The 27,172-nt window shown below is 58.4% G+C and overlaps 11 protein-coding genes across 11 annotated transcripts; 7 read left to right on the top strand and 4 right to left on the bottom strand.

The window, feature by feature from the left end:
• Positions 1–216: 216 nt before the first annotated feature.
• MSY1 (tyrosyl-tRNA synthetase) lies at positions 217–2,248 on the bottom strand (the record flags this gene model as incomplete). The annotated part of the gene is made up of 3 exons (XM_028635808.1): positions 217–1,423; positions 1,503–1,943; positions 2,016–2,248. The coding sequence occupies 3 exons, from the start codon at positions 2,246–2,248 to the stop codon at positions 217–219; spliced, it is 1,881 nt and encodes a 626-aa protein (XP_028491834.1).
• A 513-nt stretch (positions 2,249–2,761) lies between these two features.
• SDH4 (membrane anchor subunit of succinate dehydrogenase, Sdh4) lies at positions 2,762–3,447 on the top strand (the record flags this gene model as incomplete). Its single annotated transcript, XM_028635807.1, has 3 exons — positions 2,762–2,930; positions 2,997–3,014; positions 3,095–3,447. The coding sequence occupies 3 exons, from the start codon at positions 2,762–2,764 to the stop codon at positions 3,445–3,447; spliced, it is 540 nt and encodes a 179-aa protein (XP_028491833.1).
• A 972-nt stretch (positions 3,448–4,419) lies between these two features.
• PEX2 (peroxisome assembly protein (Peroxin-2)) lies at positions 4,420–5,781 on the top strand (the record flags this gene model as incomplete). The annotated part of the gene is made up of 1 exon (XM_028635806.1): positions 4,420–5,781. One exon carries the CDS (start codon positions 4,420–4,422, stop codon positions 5,779–5,781), a length of 1,362 nt encoding a protein of 453 aa, XP_028491832.1.
• A 1,898-nt stretch (positions 5,782–7,679) lies between these two features.
• Positions 7,680–7,918, top strand: D7B24_001579 (uncharacterized protein; the record flags this gene model as incomplete). The annotated part of the gene is made up of 2 exons (XM_028635805.1): positions 7,680–7,766; positions 7,823–7,918. The coding sequence occupies 2 exons, from the start codon at positions 7,680–7,682 to the stop codon at positions 7,916–7,918; spliced, it is 183 nt and encodes a 60-aa protein (XP_028491831.1).
• Positions 7,919–9,873: 1,955 nt separating this feature from the next.
• Positions 9,874–12,912, bottom strand: D7B24_001578 (uncharacterized protein; the record flags this gene model as incomplete). Its single annotated transcript, XM_028635804.1, has 2 exons — positions 9,874–10,064; positions 11,772–12,912. The coding sequence occupies 2 exons, from the start codon at positions 12,910–12,912 to the stop codon at positions 9,874–9,876; spliced, it is 1,332 nt and encodes a 443-aa protein (XP_028491830.1).
• A 3,124-nt stretch (positions 12,913–16,036) lies between these two features.
• ATE1 (Arginyl-tRNA--protein transferase 1) lies at positions 16,037–17,595 on the top strand (the record flags this gene model as incomplete). The annotated part of the gene is made up of 2 exons (XM_028635803.1): positions 16,037–16,097; positions 16,355–17,595. 2 exons carry the CDS (start codon positions 16,037–16,039, stop codon positions 17,593–17,595), a joined length of 1,302 nt encoding a protein of 433 aa, XP_028491829.1.
• Positions 17,596–18,111: 516 nt separating this feature from the next.
• Positions 18,112–19,304, top strand: D7B24_001576 (uncharacterized protein; the record flags this gene model as incomplete). The annotated part of the gene is made up of 2 exons (XM_028635802.1): positions 18,112–18,594; positions 18,687–19,304. 2 exons carry the CDS (start codon positions 18,112–18,114, stop codon positions 19,302–19,304), a joined length of 1,101 nt encoding a protein of 366 aa, XP_028491828.1.
• Positions 19,305–19,532: 228 nt separating this feature from the next.
• On the bottom strand, positions 19,533–20,313 carry D7B24_001575 (uncharacterized protein; the record flags this gene model as incomplete). Its single annotated transcript, XM_028635801.1, has 2 exons — positions 19,533–19,907; positions 19,966–20,313. The coding sequence occupies 2 exons, from the start codon at positions 20,311–20,313 to the stop codon at positions 19,533–19,535; spliced, it is 723 nt and encodes a 240-aa protein (XP_028491827.1).
• Positions 20,314–20,987: 674 nt separating this feature from the next.
• On the top strand, positions 20,988–21,787 carry CYC1 (iso-1-cytochrome c; the record flags this gene model as incomplete). Its single annotated transcript, XM_028635800.1, has 3 exons — positions 20,988–20,997; positions 21,423–21,613; positions 21,668–21,787. The coding sequence occupies 3 exons, from the start codon at positions 20,988–20,990 to the stop codon at positions 21,785–21,787; spliced, it is 321 nt and encodes a 106-aa protein (XP_028491826.1).
• Positions 21,788–22,603: 816 nt separating this feature from the next.
• D7B24_001573 (uncharacterized protein) lies at positions 22,604–25,011 on the bottom strand (the record flags this gene model as incomplete). The annotated part of the gene is made up of 2 exons (XM_028635799.1): positions 22,604–24,658; positions 24,712–25,011. 2 exons carry the CDS (start codon positions 25,009–25,011, stop codon positions 22,604–22,606), a joined length of 2,355 nt encoding a protein of 784 aa, XP_028491825.1.
• A 915-nt stretch (positions 25,012–25,926) lies between these two features.
• On the top strand, positions 25,927–26,523 carry CHMP6 (Charged multivesicular body protein 6; the record flags this gene model as incomplete). Its single annotated transcript, XM_028635798.1, has 1 exon — positions 25,927–26,523. The coding sequence occupies one exon, from the start codon at positions 25,927–25,929 to the stop codon at positions 26,521–26,523; it is 597 nt and encodes a 198-aa protein (XP_028491824.1).
• Positions 26,524–27,172: the final 649 nt, after the last annotated feature.

Below are 27,172 nucleotides of genomic sequence, written 5' to 3'. Positions count from 1 at the left end.
CGTATGCAGGGCTGGAGGGAAATTTGCCTGGATGGACAGAAGTCATGAGATTCTATATAGTTTGGGACAAGGAGGTACGGTGTTTTACAGGCGTTTTTCTTTTCCTCTTCTTGAAAAAAGATGGGTCATATACCTCTGCCAATGCTTCTTTTTATACAACGCCTCGCGGCGGGATGACAGCGCCAACCATATTCTTACACGTTCTTTCTTTCTTCCTCACACGCGCCGTCCGCCGTCCTTGGCCTTCAGATCACCATGCACCTTTTGCCTCTCGAGCTTGCTGGGGAACCGAATGTCCGGGTTGTTGGCGACGACCGTCTCCTCCTCCTCGGCGGCGAGCTTCTCCTGCGCCAGGGCAAAGAGCTCCTTCTGCGAGAGCTTCTTGCCCTCGGCCTCGGCGAGCTCGCGCAGCGCGGCAATGGCCATGCGCGTCTTGCCGGTGCCGGGCTCGCCGGGGTACGTCTGGCCCGAGGCCTTCCAGTCGTCGTCCGAGACGACCTCGATGATGCGGACGTTGTGCTTGCCCTTGCGCAGGATGAGGACGCGGTCGTCGACGAGGAACCGCGACACCTCCTCGGGCCGCCACAGCTTGACGGGTGTCCAGTCGAGGTTGCCGGGCGTCAGCGAGCGCATGTCCTTGCCCGGCGCGGCGGCGACGTAGGCGCCCTGCTGGCGGCAGAGGCGGTGCGCGTCGCTGGCCGAGTCGGCGAGGCCCGCGGCGAAGAGGATCTTGGCCGGGCTCTGCGTCGTCACGAGGGACCGCGGCAGCTGCATGTCCATGCGCGGCGCGTTGTTGAGCGTCACGGGCGCGTTGGGGTGCGCGGCCGCGGCGCCGGTGCTCGTGGTGCTGCCGTCCCCGCCCTTGCTGTACATGAAGAGGTGCTGCTGCTGCTCGCGGATGGCCACCTCGGCGCCGTGCACGAGCGTGAGGACCTCAAAGGCGAGCTTGTGCTGGGCGGCGCGCTTGGGCGGGTCGAGCACGTGCTGCTCCATGATCTGGGTGATCTCGGGGATGGGCAGGAAGGTGAAGAACTTGAGGAGCTGCTCGACCTCGTCGTCGGACCGCCGCACGAGGTAGCTGTACAGGCTGAAGGCGCTCGTCATGGTCGTCTCGAGCCAGACGGCGTTGCCGGCGCTCTTGCCGAACTTGTTGCCGGCGCCGTCGGTCAGCAGGGGCACGGTGAAGCCGATGGGGTCCTCCCTCCACGTCTCGGGCTGCTTGAGGTTGGGGTTGGGCTCCGAGGCGCGGATCGTCTTGACGGCCTCGATGCCGGTGACGATGTTGCCGAACTGGTCGGATCCGCCGATCTGCATCTGCACGCCGAGCTTGTCGTAGAGGTGCCAAAAGTCCCAGCCTTGCATCAGGGGGTACATAAACTCGGCGACCGACATGCCGTCGCCGCTTTCCATCTTCGTCTTGACGCTGAAATTATAGATTAGCGTCACATCATCTCCAAAGGGGGGGGGAGGGGGGTCATCGGCTGTGCAGCGGCCAGACTCACGTGTCGCGAGACAGCATCGGCCCCATCCTCAGATATCGGCCGAGCCTCTTCATCACGTCGTACATGGACAGGCTCTGCCACCACGTGTTGTTGTTGACGAGATGCCGTGACATGGACCAGGTCTTCTTGTAGCCATACTTGTGCTTCTCCAGCTCAATGTTGTCCCAGAGCTTCTTCATCTGGTAGTGTATCCTCGTAATGTTGGTGGAGATTTCGCTGTTGGACATGATGGCGCGGGACGTGGTTCGGCCTGTCGGGTCTCCTATCCTCGCTGTCGCGCCGCCCACCAGTGTGACGGCGCGGAAGCCGTGGAGATACATCCAGAAGACAGGCATCATGGGCAGCAGATGGCCGAGGTGGAGGGATGGCGCCGTGGGATCGACGCCGACGTATGCGCCGATGCGCTTGGTGCGCATCAGCTCTTTGATCAGCTCGGGCCGGCTGTCAGCGCATGTCAGTAGAGGTCCTCATGCGGCGGGAGGGGTCGGTCGTGGTGGTGGTGGTGGCGCATACCCTGCGACATCCTTGATGAAGCCTCGCTCCTCAAATATTTCCCAGAGGTTCCGCGCCTCGCCGTTCTTGATCGCCTCTGCCTTCTTTGCCCACTCTTGCGCTGCATCCTCCCGCTTTTGTAGCGTCTTGAGGTGAATGTGTCTCGATGTCGGTAATGATTGAGGGGCAAGCCGTGTGTTGGTGCATCGTCGCCAGATGCTGTGTTGGCATCGGGCCGTCAGAGCCTGCGCCATGGTGAATATATAAAAGGTACCAAAAAAAAAGGGGGCAGGGACCCTGTGACAGATTAAGAGAGCGTTAAGGGTGTGTCGGCGACCGAGAAGAGCATAGTCACACGCTGAATGGCAACGGATCAAGATGCTTGACACCACTGACGGCAACGGCCATCACGAACTGCAGCTCCAAAAATTCAGGGACTCTCGCCTTGGGCTTATCGCGCTGTCTGACCTGCAGCCCGATAAGACACGGGCTCGCTCCAACTACCGCCAAGGCACAACGAGCAGCAGCAGCGGCGAGGCGCCAGATCACGTGCCTCGATCACATTCGCCTGTTCGCACAGTCGGGACGGCGCAGCCAATGGCAGAGCTTCCAATTCAGATCCTCGGCAATCATTCCATCGCTCCGACCCGAGTCCTCTGCATCATCCACTTTCTCAACCTCACGCAAGGCACAGCACGACACGTCCAAGCCGCCCGCCTCAGAACCCCCAGCAACTCGCACCTGCACGGCCGGCAATTCGACTCACGATGGCTTCTTTCATGCGACCCGCTGCGATGCGCCAGGTCGCCACGGCCGCGCGCATGGCCAAGGCCCCCGCCGTCCGCTCCGCCTTTGTCCAGCCCGCCATCAACAACTTCACAAGAGCCACGGCTTTCCACACGACGAGCAAGCGTGACATCCTGCCGCCGCCACCCCGTATGTTTCGAACCCTTCAAATCGATTTTTTTTTTCGGAGAGACAATTGCTGACAGGGAGACGCAGAGGTTGTTCTGGGAGGAGGTACGCTATAATCCCTTGGTCGCAGGCATCCTGTGAAAACCACGCCGATCGTGAACAGACCTAACCCCTCGCGTGTCCAGTCAACGACCCTGCCCCCGTGCCCGCCCCGAGCCCTTCCCACGGCTCCTACCACTGGACGTTCGAGCGCCTCCTCGCCGCCGGCCTCGTGCCCCTCACCCTGACGCCCTTCGCCGCCGGCTCCCTGAACCCGACCCTCGACGCCATCCTCTGCGCCGGCCTGATCCTGCACTCGCACCTGGGCTTCCAGGCCATCATCGTCGACTACGTCCCCGCCAAGCGCTTCCCCAAGTCCCGAAAGGGCATCTCGTGGGGCCTCAACGCCGCGACGGCCCTCGTCGGCCTGGGCCTGTACGAGTTTGAGACGAACGACGTCGGCATCACCGAGGCTCTCAAGAGGGTGTGGACTGCGTAAAGGGAGAGAGAGAGAGATGCTCGTGTCACGGGTGTTTGGAGGAAGGAACGGAGAGAAAGAAAGCTAGATGTGGATGACTGTACAACCAACAGCATAGGCCAAGAGGACTATTTTTTTTATCGATCATACCCCGTATACTGACTGGGGTATTTTGACAACGAGATTCGCAAGACCTTTGCTTCGTCAATTGTCGTGTGGGCACTGCATGATGCAGGCCGCGGCGTGGATATTGAGGGTGGTCGTTTCACGAAGGGGATGCCAATGGCCTTCGTCAGTCTGAAGAATAGGCCTTTCGGATTCGAGATGACCGGAATCGTAAGAGGAGCATTGGTTGAACGCCTTGAACAAGCTCCAGGCTTGCAACCCATTGGGACAGGTACATGCGTTTTCTACCAATCTGAAAACGTGAGTTTTTTTAAGAAAAGAAAAAAAAAGAAAAAAAAGAAAAAAAAATCTACATGGAGAGTACTTTGCTTCATGAGCTGATGCTTTTGTTTCCGCTAATCCTGAGAAGGATCATAGCGAGGGAGCTTGGAAGCTGCAGCAGAAGCCATGTCCCTGTGGACCAAGACCGGCGGGCAGTCTGTACTATGTGGCCGGCGTACAGTATGTGTATGGATACATAGCTGGGCTTGGAAAACAGTTCTCGGCCTGCAATTATCTGTCTGCAAAATCAATTCATGTCAATTCAAGTCTTCTTGCAGCAATCCTCATTCAGTACTCTATCGTATCCCATCAATTGACCTGTCCTACTGGTCATAACCGGGATGCTCTCGATGGATGAGTCAGCACAGACCGCACACTGACGTCGGCCCTCTCAGCTGCGAACCTCGGCTCTTGAGCTGGCTCGACATCGGCCTCCAACCCACCATCTCGCAACCCTCCCCGACAATGCGAGTGCTCAAGCATACACACAGCAGCTTCACCGACGGCTGAAAGCAAAACACCACACACCCAGCAGATGCCGCTTCGATGACCTCCAACTTCGCGCAAGCGCAACAGCGCCTCGCCGCCCGCCAACAGGCCCGCGAAGCCGAGAACGCCGCCCGCCTCGCCGCCCAGCGCGCCGACACCTCGACATCCCGCGCCGCACGCACGCGAGCCCAGCTCGACCGCCTCCCCTTCCCCTTCGCCCGGCTCAACACGGCATGGGACGCCGTCTCGTCCCGCGAGGGCACGCGGCCGGCGTTCCGCGTGGGCCAGGTGGACGCCGAGCTGCTCGACGAGGAGCTCGTCGACCTGCTGCGCGACCAGGTCGGCGAGGCGCTCAAGTACTTTGCCGGCGGGCACCTCAAGGACGACTGGTCGGCCGAGATCATGCTGGCGCTGCGGGCCGTGCTATTCAAGCTCACCGTCTGGGACCACGACGCCACGTACGGCGCCGCGCTGCAGAACCTCCGCTACACAGACGCCAGGAGCACGAGCCCCGTGCTCGTGCCGCCGTCGCCGCTGCAGAAGACGGCCTACGGCCTCGTCACCGTCTTCGGCAAGTACGCCTGGACGAGGTGGGAGGACTGGCTCGTCGAGCGCGACGACGGCCACGACGAGCCGAGCCCGCGCATCCGACTGCTGGCGCGCCTCACCGAGCGCCTGTCGACGCTCCACGCGGGCGCCGCGTGCCTGTCGTTTCTCGTCTTCCTCCTGCACGGCCGGTACCGGACGCTCCTCGACCGCCTGCTGCGCATGCGCCTCGCGCCGCCGACGAGCCAGGTCAGCCGCGAGGTCTCGTTTGAGTACCTCAACCGCCAGCTCGTGTGGCACGCCTTCACCGAGTTCCTCCTCTTCGTGCTGCCGCTCGTCGGCATCCACCGCTGGAGGCGGTGGTTCGCCCGCACGTGGCGCAAGACAAAGGGCATCATGCAGACGCACGGCGGCGGCGGCGACGACGACGGCGTCAAGAGGGGCGAGTTTGCCTTCCTCCCCGAGCGCACGTGCGCCATTTGCTACCAGGACCAGAACACGCTGGCCACCGAGAACGAGATCATGGCGGCCGCGGCGTCGAGCGGCGTTGTCGGCTCGGCGCAGACGGACATAACGAATCCGTACGAGACGATGCCGTGCGGCTGCGTCTACTGCTTCGTCTGCCTCGCGACGCGGCTGGAGAGGGAGGAGGGCGAGGGCTGGACGTGTCTGCGGTGCGGCGAGCTCGTCACGGAGTGCAAGCCGTGGAGCGGCGACGTGCTGGAGACGCCGAAGAAGTCGCCGTCGTCCAAGGTTGTGGCCTTTTCGGACGAAGTAGACGACGCCGTCATGGTGGACGGTGCACACGATGATACCGCGTCATCTGTGGGCGACGAGTCGGCGCGCTTTGATGAGGCCGAGACGCACGAATGATATCCCCTGGATCGGATCATGTAACATAGGTGTATTATGTCTCAATGCATGTAGATGGTCATGACTGAACGGCGTCCAACTCCCCCGAGTCGCATGGTGTCAGACGGCCACGATCTCTTGGCCTGTCAGTCTATCCGTCCCGGATCAACGTCACTCGAGTACACCAACATCACTCGAGCTCCGTCACCCATGACTACTTGGCACACAGAGTTGGCTAAAAAGGATCGCATTGCATACTGCGTTGCATACAGAGAAAGTCACCTTGACTAGAAAACCTTGCACCCCACTCCCGTCTCAAGGCCGGGTTGTGCGTTAGTTCCTGGCCCAAAATTCTGAGTTTGTCATTCCACATCGGAGATCCCCACACTTATACTCACAGAATCTGTGCGAGGTACATGTACAATACATACAATCCTGGCACTGAACTCTCCCAGGTCTCCGGGTTGGAGAGGTAGGCACACCAAGACACGTCGAGGCACTAGGCGGCCCGCGGACAGTGAAGGGAACAACACCTTGGCGCAGCGGCTGCACAGGACCAGGCACGTCCTCTTCACGAGAACTCAAGGTGAAGCTGAGGCTAGCCGAGATGGCAGCATGGCAAGCAATACAGTGTCCATCCCTGCGCGCCACAAGCTCTCCGGCGACGAGTTTCGGACCCTCACAAGACGGACGGGTAACACGCGGGTCTCGAGTGTGGGATAGGCTTCACGTAATACGAGGGCCGGCTAGCTGCGTGCCGCTTGTTACTCCCGCTAGCTACTCGCCCACTGGTTATTTTCGGGTCAGACAAACAGCGCTTGGTGGTGTGCGAGGGAAGGAAAGTGACGTGAGAAAACAATGCAGGCGAGACTGCGCCGGTGTAGAGCAACATGTTGCAACTGAATGCCGAATTTGCAAGGCTAGGTACCTAAGTAAGTCACGTTGGTTGCAGTATCGACGAAACGGAATAGGGCTGAGGTGGCTGAGGCCTGAGGCCCGAGGCTGACAGTCAGCCGAACGAGGCGCCCGCCACAGTCGTTCATTCCGCCCCGAGTCATCATCAGTCGACATGAGCGTTGGCCCACTCGGAGACAGCCGAGCGACATATGCCGGTTGCTATTTTTCGACTCGTCGTCTCCACCAACGCCGTCCCTGGAATACTATTCCTCAGCTGCAGCGGTCGCCCCCATCGTCATGCCGTTCCCGTCGTTGGCTTTCGGGGTTTCCAGTGTGTTGTTTTCGCCGCAATCGGTTGACTCGTCTGGTATGCTGTGGCGTCCCAGCACCTCGGCCACCATTCCAGTCAAGTCAACCATCACGTTTTTTTTTCTCACTCTTCTTCACATCACCACGCTGATTCCGGGGGCCCCTTGTCCAGCACGTTATGGAGCGGACCCTGCCGTCATCTGTCGACGTTTCACCGACCACCATCCAACCGCACTAGACACTTGGGCTACTCCCGAGCCGGCATGGATGACCACCGTCCCCCCCTCCCCCTTCCGGCCCCCTGGGCATCCTGTCAAGATAAGCCTCATTGCGACTTGCCCCAACGCGGCCTGATGTGTGGCGGTCTTCATTCGAGAAGACCCTCGCCTCGGCCAATGGCAGCCGATCTGTCTGCGGCTGCCCACTCTCGTCATCTTGCTCGTACAGACGATCTTGCCGGAAGCCCGCCGTCATCTCGTTCGGGTGGGTTCTGCCGTGCCATGGCGTTACCTTGTGCACCGGAGCCTTGTCGCAGCCTTCCGTTGCTGAGGCCTTCATAAGTGACTGCTGTCCCCTTCGCCGGCCTTCGTGTTGTTTGGCTGTCTAGATCTCCTTGCCTTTCCATATGTTCAGTGTGCCAGCCAAGAGACCAGTTCTCGCATCCTAACAGATAGGATAGTTCGAGGTGGAACTTCACCACACCACACGCCATCATGCAGCTTCACATCATCTGCTCGGCCATGGCCGCCATGCTCTCCTTTGGTATCGCGGTACAAGCATCACCGATTCGCTGCTCGGACGTACGTATCTACCTAGGGCCCCCCCGACGAAGTGCCACATGCTGACCACATGCCAGTTCAACCGCGACCTCATCCTTTCTGGAAAGGCGCAACCCGAGATTTGCTGCTCCTACGGCACCTGCAAGGGCGACGTCGTCATCAGAGGCGGCTGAAAGGGCCACGGTTGACACCAAGCATGAAAAGAAAAATCGAGTTTGCCGCTCGACACGACAGCATTCACATACCATCAACACACGCCACCAGGCGCATATACCTCCCAAACTCAGGCGCCCATTCCCTTTTCTGGACTTCATTCTTCAGGCGTCGACAAAGCCTGGCTGGGCCTTGTGGTGGGTGGGGCACGCATGCAATTTCTCGAAACCCCAAGCCGCTCCACACGCAACGGCCACGACACCGTGCAACCGGAGTCAGTCGGGCACACATGACAGACCTGTCGAACACGGCGACTCCGCCCTCGAACGTGCCGTCTCTTACATGGTCTCCCAGTACGGCACCGAACGAGACTCCATCGCCCATTACGGCGCCGCGCAGGCCGAGGCACCATTTTTCTGTCTCAGGGAGGAAGTGAGAAGCGGGCGGGCTGAGGCAGGCAGGCAACCGCGGATCACACTCGTGCATGTCCATGCCGACTGTTGAACTCTTCCGTAGGACAATACAACACGATGATACTGCAAAGCGCGCCTCATCTCCTTGCCGTGCCGTGCGTGACCTTGTGCTGCCGTCCTCCCGGCCGGTATCCTCCACCAATGGAACTTCCCAGCCCGACGCAGCGGCCGAGTCGCCGTGGAGACAAGACTTTTTCTTCTGGTCAATGCGGGGAAGCTGGCGCGGGTCGTACTTGTGCCTGTTCAGGTACCACGGTCGGCTGCAACGCTGTCACCACCGAGTTGGAGTTATATACTCTAGTCATCACTGACCTGAAGCTAAATCATCCCACAGTCAGCCGCGAGATTTCAGTCCAAGAGGAGACAGGTGGAGAGAGAGAGAGAGAGAGAGAGAGAGAGACGAAATGAGTTCCAATGAAGCAAACCGACATGATTGTGCCTTCGAAACTGATACCATGGTGTGAGACGAAGCGGGCGTGGCCTCCTTTTGAGACCCGTCTTCCCCTGTCGAATCTGTGCTGAGGAGGGCCATGTGCCCAGGGACTCCTCTGCCAACAACGTGGGGGCCAGTATCGTTCCTTGCCCCGTGCCTTCTCTGGCAGAACGGACGATACAGATCTCCCGTGTATGTGCTCGAAGCCGCCAATGCAGGGGTGCCTTGGCCCCACGCACTCTATTTTCGAGGCCTGTACACGGCAGCCCCTCGGGATCTGAGTGGCCTAACGACGTCAGTCAGGAGCGATACCACGACCGTTATACTTTCTCAAGGGAGGGAGAGGAGAGTAGGTTTCTTTTTTGCGTTTTTCTTATCGTTGCGCGTGGTTCCGCTGCTCACCTGGTGCCTGAGGGGTTTTGAAATTCTGGGCTCCACGCCAGTCCCTCACCAGAGATGCCGCACTTCTGAACACCCAAAGTCTCGCCAGGACCACCAGCAATTGCACATGCCCGCGTACCTGCTTCTGCGAACTTGATACCGCAGATCTCAGTCTTTTACAAAGTCGGCAAGTCGTGTTCATGCATTCGGGCCTATAGGGGCGCACCGGAGTGCCCGTAGGACCCGAGGTTCACCACACGGAATCTTCGGTTTCGGTTTCAATGTAACGCAAGGCAGACTCCGCGCGTCCCAGTCACCGGAAGCCATGGAAAGCTCGACAGCAACGCGCAGCAAAAGACTGGCAAGACGAAGAAAAAAGGACCCCGAGAGAGGCGAGTGGGGGATTCCGCCCCGGGTCGAGGTAGAATAATACCTACGGCCTTGGCTCTCGTTTTCGTTACCGCTATCGCTCTCCCCCTTCCCCCCCCCCTTTCTCATGTACACCAACACGTCCCTCCCCCCCCTTTAACGTCGGCCTTGATCGCGCGCGCCCCAAAAAGATATATACATATAGGCCAAATCCATCACCATTCCGCTCACTCCGCCCTTGTCTGGTCATACTTGACGTCTGTTGATGACATGTAAATCGACCTCCGTTGACCATCTCTCTCCCCGCGAACATCCGCCGTCAACCATGGCGTGGTACAGGCGCAACAGCACCAGCGCGCACAGCATCGACGTTGAAGCGCGAAACGGAAAGAGGGGCCCCGGAGACGACGAAGAAGGTTCCCACGACAATCTGAAACGAGTGCTGGGCGGCATTGTTGCCATCCAGGTAGTGGCCGGCCTTGCCGCCCTCATCATCTTCATTCTTCGTCCCTAGCGGAAGGAGTATCAGAGACGTTTCTTGACCGTGAGTACCTTTCTTTTTTTTTCAATTCAAATCTTGCATCAACCAGAAATGTAGCTCTTCATGTCATGGATGGGATTGCTCGAAGCTGACGTTCGAGTTGACCCGAAGACTCCGGCATCGATTCACGCCGTGTTCAGAGTGCCCAGTCGCTATTTGTGCACAGGCTATGCATCGACGCCGGCCGGCCATGGTTGGAGTTCCATCGAAGAGCCCCCGCCGGCTAGTATTCGCTCGTCGACGGAAATGGCTTCCATAACAGGCAGTCGATGCTCTGCGGGCTGCCACGTCGTACGGTTTACGTTGAACATTTCGGGGGGGCTTATCATTCAATGACGGACCGGAACGAAGTTTTTATATCTTGGAGCGGAAGCCGGGACCCGGACCAGCACGACGAGGACCAGAGAGGGTGTCGCTGTCCGCCGACCTTGGGAAAACACATCTCGGACGGCCGCAAGACGTCTTCTTCGCATCCCGGCCTATCGGTGCCGCGAAAGGGGGCATGCTCCGCCAACAACCCAGGCGGTCGGAGTCTCCGGGGCGCCTTCTGTGACCTTGCGCCTCCGCGTCAGACAAGGGTTGACTTCCAGGCAGCCCGTTCAATGCACAGCGCCACTCATCTGTCTTTGGAACTCAAGCAGGGTGTGATTTCCGTCCTGGAGGTAGTTGGAGGCTCGTGTATTCGTAGCAGGCTGTTGAGCTTTGTCCATCAAAGGTCCTCAGGCTTGTGGGACAGGAGCGTGGTTGCTTTTCGTTTCCAGAATTGGGTTACGGGGTTTACGATTAGGAGGAAGGGACGGCGCCTAATGTCAGATTCAGGTCTACTTGTGGTTTTGGTAGAGATTCTCTGGGTTTCCTGTCAAGGGCAGATGGACGAATAAACGCGGACGGTGAGAATATGTTGTAACTTTATCGGGGTTGACTTCCATCAGAAGTAGGCTCGCATCCTGGCTCACCCACCACGAACATATTGATATCACCTTCACACTTTGATTCATGCTGCTTTCTTCACTGATCACGGCGTTGCAGTCATGCCCAATATCACGACTATGCTCCCTAATTTATCGAGAGATTGACTATTCCTGGCCCCCGAAACAAAATGCTAGGCACCGCAATACAAAACGATGGGTGAAGCATCATGATGCAGGAACAAGTGACAATCCACACTATGATCCCCTTTTTATACTGAGCAGCCGTTCGACCCTGTCCCGCAAAGTTTCCCGTAGCCAAAGACCAAACGCCAAGCGGGAAAAAAAAAGTGAGACGCGCCGTCGCCATGCTTCCCAATGAACCCGAAACGGAATGACACCTCAGGCGCCATCATGTACACAAAGGGAAAACTGGACAACGTTGTGTTAGTTGCATGAACGGAGACGCATCTTCCATTCAAACGTATGGGGAGCCAACGGCGTCAGAAGCAATACTCGGACTCGGCGAGTTTGCCCTCCGTTGATCGAACCGGTCGTACGAATGATCTCGACGACGGAATGGTTCGTGGTCATCTGTGTACCAGTGACGTTGTTGAGACGACGGACGCGAAAGGTGCCCGGTGCCCGGTGCCTGGAGGTGCCGGGAGGAGGCACGTGGCGTCCTTTCGGCCCATGTCTCTCGTCTAGCCGGCCACCTCATGCCCTCGCCCTCCAGATCATCTGCGGTGGCAGGAGACCCCGGCGTACTGCATCGGCTCAGTGGGATGTGTTCTTGTCTATCGGCGACCCAATAATCCCAAGGGCCTTGTTGGTGTTGATAGTCGTGAGTGAGATGGTGGGGAGCGTGGTGATGGTGCTGGTGGTAGGGTGTCAGATAGTCGTACTCGTCAGGCAACGACGCAGACTGAGCCAACAAAGACGACTGCTGGTTACTGAGTTCGTCCCATTTTTCCTCCTCCTTAAAATGGTCCAGATCGGCCTCCATGTCTTTTAAATGCAACGTGTCTGGACCCGCCCACTCGTCGATCAGCGCAGCGATGCGCTTGAAACCGGTCGTGTGGCCTCCACAACGCCTGGCCTTGAAACCACAACAGACGAAGAGGTAGCTATGAATGAGCTCGTGTAAAAAAGTAGAGATGAGTAGTCGGCGGTTGTATTTGCGATTTTTGAGAATAGGGTGAGAGAGAACGATTAAGGTTTCAAAGCCGCCGAGAAGCCGGGAGCGGCGGAGTGCAGTGGTGCCTATGATGTGATCTTGATATTGGGAACTCGATGAGTGAGACCAGTCCCAATTCACACGACGGGCAAGTCGGTTGTGGAAGAAAATCTCATTGGCAGCCGAGAATATGCTTTCCAAGGCGGCGTTGTCGATAGAGAATTCGGCATCACGAGACCGTGGCCGGATAAGGCTCCTGAGAATCCGTTCGTGCCGTGAATCCTTGGCCTTGCGGTGAGAGAGCGCAAGACGCTCCTGCACCAGCCAAGCGGCCTCATCGTCCTCAAGCAGGTTGGCATCATCATAAGCAGAAGTCGTGCAGACGGTTGTGTCAGATGAGATAGAGAGACCTGACGCCGTGCGCTCCATGGAACAGGCGGTCTGGCCACCTCGTGCAGGCTCCGGCGTTGGCGATCGTGCCTCACGGATGACCAAGAATGAGAGATTCTGCATGGGGATGAGTTCTCCATGTTGCCGTACACTGCCTGTGACGGGGTCGAAACTGTTCGTCTTTGCACGTTTGGGATGAGGGACGTGGTCGTAGATGTTGTCGGAGCCGTCAGAATGGCTGACCCGACGTTTGCCACCGGTCAGGTAGGTGCCGTGGGCAGGGCCATCACCCAGAGACGGCAGCATGGGGCTGGGCTCCGCGCCGACGACCCAAAACGCCATTGAACATGCTGGGGAAAAGGAGTGATCATGGAAGGAAGTCGAGCGTTGAAGCGCAGACGGCAGTGGTGGTTGGTATAGTGTTCTGGTGCTGGGAGACAGTTGGGGGTGGGCGAGGGTTGAGGCGGACGGGCGTAGTGGCAGGGGACGGCGCATGGCCGCAGGACGGTCCTTGATGTAAGTAGGTCCGCCAACGAGTGTGTGGAGACGGCGTCACCTTAGTGTCCCGCTGCCGGCAGGGTCAGTGAGCTGCAGGCGCATGCAGCATCTGGGGGGGAGGGGGGGGGGGGGTTGATCCAGGACGCTGCCGGGGATGTCCATGCAAGAGGAGAAACAACTGTCAACCACCTGTGGCTTCATCGCCTCACTACTCGTCGGAAAAGTCAGACAAAACGAGAGTTGCAGAGCCGACGGCGCTGGAAACGACGGCTTCATGCCAGTGGGGTTTCTGCCGTTTCCTGATGCCAGGCGCATGGGTCACGCAGCATGTCGGTGGACATTTGCGTGGCATGGGAGTGATGACGGACGGGCCTGGGAGCAGCGAGTGCCATCGTGGTCGAGTTGCCATTGACATTGCGGAAATCTCTCTGGCAGGTTTGACCCCTTGTCAGCCCCTGGTCGGCGGTCCTCATATCCCAACAAGCGGGATGAGTCCGTCGCACAGGCGGTGTAGGACGGCCGAGGAGGCTACTGCGGGAGCGACGCACCGCGGCTGCACAGAGGCGTAGTGGCCATGGCAGGCGACGAAGGGAGGTGAGAGTGTCCTGCTGCAGGGCGCTGTTGTACAGCGCGCGCTGCTTAGGAGTGGCGGTCGATGGCAGTCGCTGGTGGTGACAGCAGCTCAGCAGCCTGTCTCTCCGGCCCAGCCCCAGAACGAGGCGATGTCCCCCTTCGTTGTCTTGGTCGGTTCCAGCAACTGAGTCAAGCATCGGAGAGGGGTCAAGATCGACGGCTTCAACGTTGCATAGACGCGACGGTCAATGACGACAAATTTCCATGCTGGGCAGGTCAGGCTGGTCTGCACTCAATGCCATCTTTTTCTTGCCATTCGTCCACAAGTGCAGTTACAATCCAAGCCAAGCAGCGTGACGTGGTTTCCAAGTGGACTCGTCTGCGTGTCGTGAGCTGGCTTTGCTTTTCACCATGGCCGAAGGATTGTCTGAGGAGTGGGCGCGAAGCCAAGGGCTGGATTTGGGGAAAGCAATCGGGTCCTCTCCCTGCGCTGTGCAGTGGCCCCTCGGTTCGTCCCCTGTAGGCAGACAGAAATGGCACCTGTCTCCACGGAGCGCGCGGAGCGGAGCAGAGGAAGGCAGCTGTCGAGGAGCAAGCGGCAGACGGCCAGGTTTGACAGATCCAGGAGCCAGGGCGATTGGCGACGAGCAACGCACAAGGGTGGCCACGACAGCTGACTGGTTGCCTCACATTCAGTCGACCACTCATCTTTGGCGACAGACCCAGCCATCGAACAAATTCGAGGCTGCATGCTCGACTGGTAAGAATCGGCCTCAAAGACGATCGGAGCACGAGCCGTGACGGTGACAATATTGGCTCTGGTGCCGTGTCCAGTAAGCCGTGCAGCCATCCATCCACCCAAGCATCCTATTCTCATCCATCGTCAATGCGTGCTGAATGCAGAAGAGGTCACGATATTCGGACGTTGCAGTCGAGGCGAGGTCGTGTGGCCATTCCTGATCGGAACTGTCGCGTAGCCGCTGGCTATCAAGCCGCATGCTGCACTGCACTGCACTGCGCTGCGCTGTGCTGCAGTTGACAGCTGCGGCCTTCAATCGCTTCTATGACACTATCGTCGAAACGTTCGCGACGCCCTGTCGTCGTCGTTTTGTGGCGGGGTTTGCCAATGGCAACGTCGATCACGCCCGTTTCGATTTCTATGCATCGATCCCATCCATGCCCCGTGCGACGCCGAGGTGGGATCTTGCCTGCTCACCAGGCCGATCCGATCCAGCGTTAGGCTCCAAAAGTCCCGCGACGGTATACAACGCGGCGAGCATCCTGGCCTGACCGCGCAGTGTCCTCCTGACGTGCTTCTGCTGTCGACAGCCTCTGGCCCCCGAACCAAAAAGGGGATCCGCCCTGCTCGAGGTCTGGAGTACTGGAGTAGCCTCGATGTCTCGGAGGTCGGTGATTCGCAGCCATCGGGCAACGTGAGGGATTTCACTAATCATTATGTAGTGATGCAGCCGTTCGGAGCGGGAGGAGGTTCGCCTCGAAAAAGATTGATGGGGCAACGAAACGGAGATGGGTGATCCAGGGTCCATCAAGCTGCTTGGATTCTTCCATTGTGGAATATCGTGCCATCGTATCATCGTGTCACAGAGCTGTGGATGCATAAATTGGTCCCTGGACGGCTCGGACTTCTTCGACACCTCCAGGGGTCTTGTAGCAGCCTTGTCGGTTCCTACATGCGGACTCGAAATCAGGGAAGTATCGTGGAAGGCAATGTCAGCCGGGTCAGGTCGTCCTACCTTATTACATAGGTACCTGCCTACCTGCCTACCCAGGTAGGTACCTGAGGTAACGTAGGAAGGCAAGGTAGGTGCCTCCGGCGGTAGAGGTGGGAAGGTAGGGATGCAGGGTCCGAGCTTTCTCTTCCTCAGATATGTGGTAGCAGCCACAGACGATCGTGGCCGTGCGGGCGTCTATCAGGTACTCACTGCCAACGTGCCTAGACACTGGGTACCTTTGGTAGGTACCTACCTTAGGTAGTTATGAGGGGCAGTTTAGCCCACTCACCCTAGGTAGGTCAAGCTACTGCATATTGTGACAATAACGACATTGCACTGCACTGCTTCACATCCCAGTGCTCGGCCTAGCTATCCTTGCTTGCTCCAAGCGTAACTTTTCGAGTTGGACTCAGACCCGTCTCCAGGGGCACTCGAAGCATTGCCGAATCGCTGGCCGAGTCCTGTAAGGTGCTCGTGTGCCCTCCCACAGGCCGCGTTACCCCGCCTCGCTGGGTGCTTACTCCCGGCCGTGGGACACCTATCATCAACTTGAGCATGAGAAGGCGCCTGGCTGTTGTTCATTCATTCAGTGATCAGCACACAACGCGCGCACACATATTTGCCAATACCCAGCAAGCCCACGACGATCTCTCTGGGCCATCATGGCGGCATTCATCTCGCATCCCCTGGAAGAGGACGAGTTGTCGTATGTGAGCCCCATTGGTGAGTTCAATATATCCCAGCGCCCCTTTTCACTGTTCCCATCTATGCCAACGAGCACTGCCAACGAGATTGACCAGGCTATACCAATTCATCCAGTTGTGGCTACTGTGGAAGTGGAAATAAAGGAGGGATGGGGAAGACAAAACGTAGGTTCCCACTGGTACGCTCATCGGGCCTCTCGTTTCATCCGCATGACACGAAGCCTCACAGCCTCACACTGAGGTGTGATCAGCAAAATTGACACGCCCGTTGCCCAGGCTATTCGTACTACGCATCTGCGACATCCTTGACCCCGGAGCTCTATCAGGACTTGTTGGACCGATACTGGCGTCGCTCCGGCCGCCTCCTTTATCGACCCAACCAGCGACAGTCCTGCTGCCCGCACTATACCATCCGCCAGGACACTGCCGCCTTCAAACCGTCCAGGGACCAAAGGCAGGCCGTGAACAGATTCAACCGGTATGTCATTGGCAAAGAGTATGCGGCCGCTGCTGCCCGTCTCTATCCGCGGTCACGCGAGGACACCAAGAAGCGAGATGCAGAGTTTCGTCTCGTCGAGCGGATCCACGAGGCCGAAGCAAAGAACCTGAAGAACCCCCCTGACCCTGCACACTACTTCAGCGTCACGCTTGAAGACGACTCGTTTACCGAAGAGAAGTACGCCGTGTATGAGAACTACCAGCGCGTCGTCCACAAGGAAGGACCAGGCGACATCTCGAGGGGCGGTTTCCGGCGTTTCTTGTGCGACTCTCCCGTTCGAAGAAAGACAGTCATCAACGACCAAGGTAATGAGATGCAACTCGGCTCCTTCCACCACTGCTATCGGCTGGACGGCAAGCTTGTCGCCATTGGCGTGCTGGACCTTTTGCCGCACTGCGTCAGCGCAGTCTACTTTCTCTATCACGAGTCCATCCACACATTCATGCCGGGCAAGCTTGGCGCCCTGCAAGAAATCGCCTTGGCCGCGGAGGGCGGCTACCGGTATTGGTACCCGGGGTTCTACATCCACAGCTGCCCAAAGATGCGGTACAAGATTGACTACCTTCCGCAGTACATCCTCGACCCGGAAAGCCTGACCTGGGACCTGCTTGACAAGCCCATATTGGATCTTCTCGACAAGAAGCCTTTTGTCAGCTATTCAGTCGAGAAGCGCGCCATGGGCGAGTCCAACGGCGACAAGGAGATGAACGGCACGACACGTGAGGGCAACGACAGCGACGGCGCCCAGCCAGAGGTCGAAAGTGATAGCGAGGAGCCCTCATGCATATTTGAAAGCGACATGCCTGGCGTCGCTTCTCTGAACCAAATGCAGGCAATAGACTTGGATCATCTGTCATTGCGTATCGACAAGTCTGGCATGGAGTATGAGACATCTGACCTGGTCATCTGGGCCAGCCAGTCTCTCTCTGCTGCTGGAGGGTTGAAGACGAAGATTGCCGAGTTTGTGGCAGCAATCGGACCAGATCTCATGCACTCGGTCTGTCTCGATCTCAGCTAGGGCCTTGGAGGCAAGAACCTGGGCATTGAAACTGTGTCGATGTCAGGAGACTACAGTGGTGGCTACCACGATAAGTGAGCCTTGTGGATGAGATGTAGAAAATGATGTGACATTGGATATGTATGTATCCTTTGACAGCAAACTAAGTGACGGAAACGATTCTTCTTATGTACTTGTGTCCGCTACGCTTTCAGTGAGTAAGTGCCATGCTACTCCCTCTTCAGGGGCTCGGAGCACATCTCAGGGGTTGGGCGTGAGCCACACAGCAAGCAGCCACACTCGATCTGGCTCCACACCCCGCGAACCCCACCATGAAAGGAATCCCTGCACGTCAAGCTTTCGCAGCACTCAGGTCGACCTCAACTTTTTGCGACAAAAGCTCTATCCAGCGCCTGCACTCACCAGGCCCATCACAGCCCCCGCCAACCGATCTCAAAACACGACACACTCTCTTTGCGCCCCTCCACACCCAGAGAGAAAGCGACAGGCACACGCCCTGCGCCAGAGCCATCCACCATGGCCACAGCAGCGCAGCAAGTCCTGCTCTCTCCCGCCGAGCTCGCCTACCTCCACTCCTCCCTCTCGCTCACGCCTCCCATCCGACCCGATGGCCGCACACCGACCCAATTCCGCCCACTGACCGCCGAGACGGGCATTCTGCCGGGCACAAACGGCAGCGCGCGCGTGTGCTTCTCCGACGGCACGGAGGCTATCGTCGGCATCAAGGCGGAGCTCGAAAAGACGGCGACGCCGTACGGCGGCTCGGCGGACGAGGACACCTCGAGGATACGGCAAGGCGACAATATCGACGACGGCGGCGCAGCCTCCAAGGGCCGCAGCGAGTGGCTCGAGATGACGGTGGAGATCCCAGGCCTGCGGGACGACGAGGCGAGCACCGTCTTCCTGGCGAGCATGCTCAGCGAGGCGCTCCTCGCCGACGGCGAGTTCGCCAAGAAGCTCTACATTAACCGCCGCTTCCACTGGAAGCTCTACCTCGACGTATGTCTCTCCTCGTATTCTCGGGAACTGCCCCCTCTCCTCTTCCTCCTTTGGCCTAGACGTGTTGGGGCGTACAACTGACATGGCACCAGATCCTCCTCATCTCGCCGCCCCTCTCGTACCCGCTCCCCCTCCTCTCCCTGACCACGCACCTCGCCCTCCTCGCCACCCGCGTCCCGCGCCTCAAGTCCGAGGGCGACGAGGACCCCATGTTCGACGACGACTGGCAGGCCTCGACATTCCTGTACCCGCGCAACGCCAAGGGTGGCGCCCGCCCGCCTGTGACGCTCCTCGTCGTCGCCGTCGGCGGCAACATCATCTTCGATCCGGCCAAGGAGGAGCTCGCCGTCGCCGAGTCAGCCCTTGCCGTGTCCGTGGCCGACGCAGGCACCGCGAGCAGCGCCGCCGCCGCTGCCGAGGGCAGGCAACTGCGCCTGCTGTCTGTGCGGACGGTCGATCCGCCGTCGCGGCTCACGTCGTCGGGTGTGCCCAACTCGGAGAACCCGGCCACGAGCGTGTCGACGCCAGGGAAGAAGGCGGCTGTGCCGCTGCCGGGCGTGGTGGGCTACGGCGTGCAGCAAGGCGTGTGGAGGCCGCCGGTTGGGGGCACCAAGTTTGCCGTGCTGGAGGCCATGATTGGCAAGGTCCTGGAGAAAGGCGGTGTCGCGGATGAGGTGTTGGATGGACTCGAGGGCGTAGACCTGGTATAGACGATGGGATGCGTCTGGGCTGATTTCACTCCATGAGTTCTATGGGCGGGGCAGACAGGGCAAACAAAAACAGGGGGTGATAAACGTCTGAGCATTTGGGTCATGTTGAAGCTTTATTGTACAGGTACAGGGTATACTACAGATCCGCCACGCGCCACGGCGCTGGGGCTTCCTTTACATGACGACGTTTGTACATTTCGGTGACGCGATTTTCTCTCCTAGTTCCATTTATTTGGTGCCCTGCTTTTCCGCAGCGGCAATGGCCTCGGCCGCGAGGGCCTCGGCGCCGCGGGAGGGCGCCGCACTCTCGTCCTCGTCCTCGTTGCTCGACTTGAACCAGTTGGCGACTGGGTTGCTCTTGTCAAGACCGTGCACCTTTCTGTAGTAGGCTCGCTTAGCAACGTCGTCGGTATGGGCGGTGTGCTGGGCAATGACCTTCTCGTTGCGGTCGACCTCGTGCAGCTGCAGCACGCGGATCCAGGTGCCGATGAAATCGATGGGGCTGCTCCAGAACTCGGACGGCCTGGGGAGGAGGTGCTTGTAGGGTGACGTGTGGCTGAAATTGAGGATGAAGGTGGAGAGAGCAAGGATCGATAGTGTGCCCTTGGAGATGTCAGTACCTGGACACATTGGGTGACGGAGACACAAATGTTGAACATACGAGAGAGATGAAGAGGTGGAGGTTGCGGTTGTGGATGAACTTGTGTGTTCTTGATCCCTCGGGCGGCAGCATGCCAGGGTACTCTCTCCTCTTCTGAACGGCCTTTTCGGTCTCGCTCATGGCGCCTCCATAGTGTTTCGGGCCCTGGTTCCTGGGGAGTCGAGATCCGTGGGAAGGGGGGTTGAATTTTGTCGGTTTCTCGAGCACAATGGGCTTGCTGGGCGTCTTAGTCGAAGCATGGCGACGGCAGACAGCTGCCGTATTCCTCGAGACGTTGGCGTTCAGAACACCACGCCATGCTGGCATGAGGAAGCGTGGAGGGAGACTGGCGGCGATGGAAGGCGTCATGACCCCCGACTTTGGTGTTCGGAGGGGAGGGGGGGTGAGCTTGTGGTGGTGGTGGTGGTGGTGGGCGTGGATATCGCGAGAAGCTATCCCGATCGACAGATCGCGCATGTGCCCCAGAAAAAAAGTTCACCTCAGGCCTACATGTACACATCGGCCAAGCTCTGGGTTCAAAGCCCGAATTGCAGGCTCGACAGCGGAACCCCCGGGGGCGTATTCGGTGGGCCCCAGCACTGGAAAGGCGCTAAAATGTCGGCCTTTGCACTGTTGTTACGGAACAATTGTCCTCCAGGCTGTTGTTCCCGGGTTTGCCCGGTACAGAAGTACCGCCCCCCTGCGTCGGTGTGCGCCCTCTGACCATTTGCCGGCCGGTGATTGGCGCGGACCTGAATGATGACTGGGTCATTGGACCCGTTGGAGGCGCCACAGCGTGGCTGGTGCGGTGTCTGTAGTGAGCTCATTGCCAGGATTTGCGCGCGCGTGCCATTAAAGTCGATCGGCTCCCAGCCGGTTTCTCTCTCCCAAAAGTTTTCCTCCTCCCCTTCCACCCTTCGACGACCATTTCCAACCTCGACACGTTACCCATACGACCTTTGCAAGAGATTCGATTCTTTTGCAACCCTACATAATACCTTCTTCATCTCCTTAACACCTTAATACCCCCCCAAACCGTCAAAATGGCTGGTGGTAAGTCCCTACACCCATTGTTGCTCTTTCCCAGTGGCAGGCTTCGCGAATGGTACGACTTGTCTGCGAATGCCATTGGGTATCGGTGCCGGTATCTTCGACTTGGATACACCGTTGAGACGTTGTCTGAATTGCGAATTCTGAGTTTGGGGTGATTTTGGAGCCTCGGCGACCTCTGGCGCACCTGTCATGTCAGCTTCTCCTGCGTCATTTCCCATGGCCTCGGCAACGCTGCGGACGAGAGGACAAGGACTCCAGCTCATACCTACTGAGTTTGACTCGTTTCTCACCTCGACCTCAACGCTATCCACTTCGAACGAAAGCCCGATGTTCTATGTCTCCCCTCTCAGACCATTTGGAAACCATGTCGCTGCCAACACTGCATCACCACCACAAACCAGTCGCAAAGCTAACTTTTGCCCCAGGTGACGCCAAGAAGGGTGCTTCCCTCTTCAAGACCCGTTGCGCTCAGTGCCACACCGTCGAGGCTGGCGGCGGCAACAAGATCGGCCCTGCGCTGCACGGCCTCTTCGGCCGCAAGACCGGTTCCGTCGACGGCTACTCCTACACCGATGCCAACAAGCAGAAGGGCATTGAGTGGAACAACGACACTCTGGTATGTTGATCTTGATCGTGACTCGAAAGCGAGCCTGCTCTAACCTCCTTCCAGTTCGAGTACCTCGAGAACCCCAAGAAGTACATCCCCGGCACCAAGATGGCCTTCGGTGGTCTCAAGAAGGCCAAGGACAGGAACGACCTGATCGCCTACCTCAAGGACGCTACCGCCTAAGCGGATCGCCCTCTCTTCTCACTCACCCACAATCCGCCACATACCCTCTCCACACTCCACCCACCATCCACCACCACAGGTCGTGTTGTTGTACCACTAGGATACGAAAGAACGACGGGGAAGAAGAGCTCGGAAGCTGCATTAGACGGGATTCGGCGAGACTTCCTTTTCCTTCAGACATAATGCGACATGTACCATAGAACTCAAATGATGCCCTCCAGGACAGTGCGTCCGGGGCAGCGGGCACGCTCGATGGCCCGCCTTTTATTCCATCTCCTCTTCTGCGCTCATCCCGTGCTTGGAAGTGATCAAGACTTGAAGTGGCATTGTACCAGTAAAATGCGCATTCCACACTGGTTGAGGCCAGTCGTATTCTGTGGTACGCATTTCTCTTCGCGGATCGAGATCCATGGTACAAGGGCGTGACCGGAACATTCTCCGAAAGGCTTGGGCAGATGACGTGCCAAGACTTGGGTTCTCGGTCATCATTATGTACCTCTGCATCCACGATCATTTCTGACGTTGCCCGTTCAGTCTTGGTGATGTACTTCAAAGGGCGTTTTTAGAATTCGGTCCCATCCCAGAAGATCAGCCACAGAATCGTAAGGCCTTGCTGGCAAGACATGCCCATGCGCCCATGTGCAACAAACTAAACTAAGCAGCCCAAACCTCCAAGACAAGGATCGACAGCGCCCTGGAACTGCATGACCATCTATCTCCACAAAAACAAGCTCATCTCACGTGAAACAGCATCTTTCCATCATGCCTTTGGTGAAGTGATTTGCTTTATTCTTCGAACGGTTCCGATTATGCCCTCTACCTCTGGTGATGCAACTTGGCCGCCAACTTGCGATAGCTCTCGGGATTCGGCACGCTCGGCTTCGTCTGCTCGAGCGCAGCCTCCCAGTCGGCCCGGGACAGGGAGGGGTCGCCGCCCTCGTACCGCAGAACGCACGCGTCCAGCGCGTTCTTGTACAGCCCGTAGAGATCGGCGCCGCTGAAGCCCTTGCACCGCGGGTCCCGCGCTACCGTCTCGATCACGTCAGGGCCGCCGCCCGCCGTGGCCTCCTGCTCGGTGCCCTCCATCACGGCATCGGCCGCCTTGTCGCTGCCGCCGATGCCGTTCCTGTAGATGGTCCGCAGGATATCGACGCGTTCGTCCTCCGTCGGCATGTCGACGAACAGGAGCTTGTCGAGACGACCAGGGCGCAGCACGGCCGGGTCGATCATGTCAGGCCGGTTGCTCGTGCCGATGACGTAGACCTCGCCGCGGTCGCCGGCACCGTCGAGCTCCGCCAGCAGCGCGTTGACGACGCGGGCGCCGGCCTCGGTCGACGTGTTCTCGCGCTTGGGCACGAGCGAGTCCATCTCGTCGAAGAAGAGGATGCAAGGCGCGCAGCTCTTGGCGCGCGCGAAGAGCTCCCGCACGGCGCGCTCCGACTCGCCGACGTACTTGTTGAGCAGCTCGGGACCCTTGATGAGGATGAAGCTCGCCTGCGCGTCGTTGGCCACGGCCTTGGCCACCAGCGTCTTGCCGCAGCCGGGGGGGCCGAAGAGGAGGACGCCTGCGGGGCGCTGCTTGCCGAAGCGCGCGAAGAGGAGGGGCTCCTTGATGCGGCGGACGATGGACACTTGGAAAGCGGCGCGGACCGAGTGCATGGCGCCGACCTCGGACCAGGTCGTTGAAGGGATGGTGCTGAAGCCCTCGCGGCGCATGTGCGGAGTGTGTTCTGAGACGGCGTGTGCGAAGTCTTCGTACGTGAGGTGGACTTGAGGGGCGGGCGTGAGACTTTCGGCGGCGAGGTACTCGTAGCGGAACCTTACGCCTGCCGTATCTCGCTTGTCGATAGGTTCCTCTGTCGGTTCCGGCCGGGGGATTGAAGTCAGAGTTTGGCGGGCGTGAGCGTCTTCGAGGTCGATGAGACGGTCGTGCGCTCGTTCGATCGCAGCTTGGATGACTGCTTGGATGTCCCGACCGACAAAGCCGTGCGTCCGGATCGCCAGAGTTTTGTAGTCAAAGCTCTCCGGAAGGCCAAGGTGGCAAGACAGTACCCGGAAGATGGCCTCGCGCGCATCGGCGTTCGGGACTTTGATGTTGAGAGTGCGCGCGAAGAGGTCGGGCGTACACAGACTGGCGTCGATGGTTTCAATTTTGGTGGTAGTAGCCACAACGAAGACGGGTTCATTCTCCCGCTGCCAGTCCCGTAGGCGTCTCATGCCTATCCTGAGTTGGGTCACAATTTCTTGCTCTCGGTCACTCTGTGTGTTGCCCGACTTGGGCATGTAGTCGTGCAAGCCTTCGATTAAGATGATGCATGGAGCACATTTTGTGGCTTCGTCGAAGACGTCCGTTATGATCTTGGTCACCTTTTCTGGTGACTTTGTGGCCTCCTCTAGATGCTTTCCTAGGGGTATGATGGGCGTAGAGCTGATAGCGGCGAGCATACGCACGGCAGACTGTTTGCCGGTACCGGGCGGCCCAGAAATGATGTAGCCAACGGGCATTCCTTGGAGGCGTTGACGACCTTCCGGTCGCCTGAGACGTGAGAAAATGGTCCTGTCGAGTTCGTCCACGGTCGATGCCACGCCTCCGAGAACAATAGACTCCGGATCGACTTGTTCCGCGGCGTACTTGGGCGGCTTCGGCGCCTTCTTTGTCCCTGAAGCTTGAGCCTCGGCCTGTGCCGTTCCATTGGTCTTGGATGGTTTTCCGGGGGTAATAGCAGAGCCGTCGCTGACGGCCTCAGTCCCGTTAACGGCGTCTGGCTCTGGAGACAGGCGTCGCCGCTTGGTGCTCTTCCCCTCAGAGCCTTGGGCCGTGGCGTTCCACTGTTTGGCCATCTGTCGGTTGAGCAAGAAGCGATCTTCGGGCTGCGGATTGTCAGAGGCCTCTTCTGGTGGTATCATATCGACAGCTCACTCACTTTGTTTGACTCGTTGATCTCATCCAACGCCGCCTCACTGTCTTCAGAATCGGACTGTTCCTGCTTCAGGAAGTCCAAGCAGCGATCGATGGCGTCCTCCAAGGGCTTCCTCTTCTGCCGAGCAAGCCTCGAGTTGGACTTCTTGATGATGTCGTAGACACCCGAAATGGTGAGCTTTGCGCGTTTCCTGTCCTTGGGCTGGTTGGCTGTGCGTTCATCCTCGAGCTTCTTCACGATCTGATAGACGTCGCGGTCGAGGCTGTTGCGAAGATTCGCTTTTGGGCGTCCGTTTTTGAGCATGATGAGTTGTTTCTCGAGGCCGGGCCCACCATGCGCTGGTCTGATAAAGCTTGTGTTTAACTGAGTGAGGCGTTGTTGAATTGTGCTCTCTCATGAACATCGTCGTCAAAAAATTTAATGGGGCCTGCTGGACGTGGCTGTGATTGGTAGAGGGGTCTTCAACATGTTATCGATAAGAGCAGAGTTGAGACTCGGTGCAACATGCACGCGAAAGGTATCATGGACCTCTCTGACCAGTGAAGCAGCCCGACATTGCTCCAGTCGCGTCACCTTCCAGCATCGGAAATGGCATGTTATCGTGGTTGTCCCATGTCCATGTCATCAGTCCGCGGACGATACATATGAAGCGAGACAAGAGACAATGAAGAAACCAGATGTGCTGACATAAGAATCACGACTGTTCATCACCACCGATAAGACACGCGACCTCGGCTTATCTGCCTATTACATCCCACATCGGGGGCCCCGTAATAATGACGAAAGGCCAGCCACAGCCCGCCAAGCAGACGCCGTTGACCGGCCCCCCGTCGCATGTCACTCAGCACAGTACCACAGAGCGCACGCCTCAAGCCGTCACCTCGAGCCTCTTCTCCGAAACGAAGCACCTGCATCAACGCGACAAGTTCGCGTTCCCTATACCTTCGCAGCGCGGCGTTCTCTCCTCTCCCACAAGTCGCGCGGTCTGTCCACCGCAATCACATATCAAAATGGGCGCAAACGGCAGCAAAGTCACGGCGCAAGACAAGTACTTTCTCCCCTCCTGAACACCCCCCCCCCTCCTCCCCGCTCTCACACTCCCTCTTTTCTTCTGCTTCTTCCCCTCCCCGTCAGCCAAAAGCCAGACAGCATGTTCCCTGCAACGCAGACTGACCGAGGGCCCTCGTTGGCCTCCTCTTCTCCAGGGCCATCCTCGACATGAAGCTCCAGCGTGACAAGCTCCACCAATACCAGAAGCGCATCACCCTCCTGACCGACAAGGAGACGGCCATCGCGAAGCAGATGCTCGCCAAGGGCGACAAGGACAAGGCCCTCCTCGCCCTGCGCCGTAAGAAGTACCAAGAATCCCTCCTCGCCAAGACGGACGCCCAGCTCGCCCAGCTGCAGCACCTGACGTCCAACGTCGAGTTTGCGCTCATACAGAAGGACGTCATGTTCGGCCTGCAGCAGGGCTCGCGCGTGCTCAAGGACATCCAGGCTGAGATGGGCGGCGTCGAGGGCGTCGAGCGCATGATGGGCGAGAACGCCGAGGCCCTCGCGTACCAGAAGGAGATTGCCGAGCTGCTCAATGGGCGCATCTCCAACTCGGAGGAGGAGGAGGTCGAGGACGAGCTCGCCGAGATGGAGGCCAGGCTGCACGCCGGGAAAGAGGTGGCGCAGGGTGTGCCGCCGCAGAGGCACGATCTGCCCGTTGCGCCGGATACGGAGCTCACGAGACCGACGACGGAAGAGGAGGACGAGGAACAGCCGCAGAGGGTGAGGCAGGCGGAGAGGAGACAGATGGTGCCGGCATGACCTGGCCGGAACGACGTCCACGACACAACGCAGCGATGGGATGGTTTGCGGACCATCGTTATTTTTTTTTTGTTGCTTCTTTCTTTGGCGCATATGCTTGTTTACGATGACCGGCTTTGGGTTTGGGTATATTGGGAGTTGGCACGGAGTTGGTGCGCATTGGCGGTAGGCAGCATTCTCATAGGGATACTCTAGAAGATCGACTTTGGGCGGCGCCCCCTCCCCCCCCCCTTCTTTGCGAATCCCCATCATACTCTAGACACACAAAGTTTACATGGCATTCAATGGTTCGAAACAAAATCTTCTCAAGATTGATTCAGCGGCAAAATGCCGCTAGGTGGCTAGCCGCCCTTTATGCTTCTATCGTCATCATGCTCCTTCGACCGATGAGTACAGGCTTACCCAGACAGACAATCCTCTCCGTACGGGTATCATTCCACGAGTCCATGTACGCCTTCATTGACCAACCACTCTGGGCAGAAAAGCAAGCAAATCCGCTCCTCCATGCAAATGCTGAAGTGTTCCTCTCACGACATAACCAAAAGGCCCATCCTTTCCAAATCATGAACTCCGTACCCCGATGAAAACATCAATGCCGTCTTGACCTCTGTGATTTCAACGACATTCGTCATGCAAATCCATACACACA

The sequence above is a fragment of the Verticillium nonalfalfae genome (genome assembly GCF_003724135.2).
Source record: "Verticillium nonalfalfae strain VnAa140/NRRL 66861 chromosome Unknown scaffold_131, whole genome shotgun sequence".
NCBI classification, from domain to species: domain Eukaryota; kingdom Fungi; phylum Ascomycota; class Sordariomycetes; order Glomerellales; family Plectosphaerellaceae; genus Verticillium; species Verticillium nonalfalfae.
This window is presented reverse-complemented; position numbering and strand designations above follow the sequence as displayed.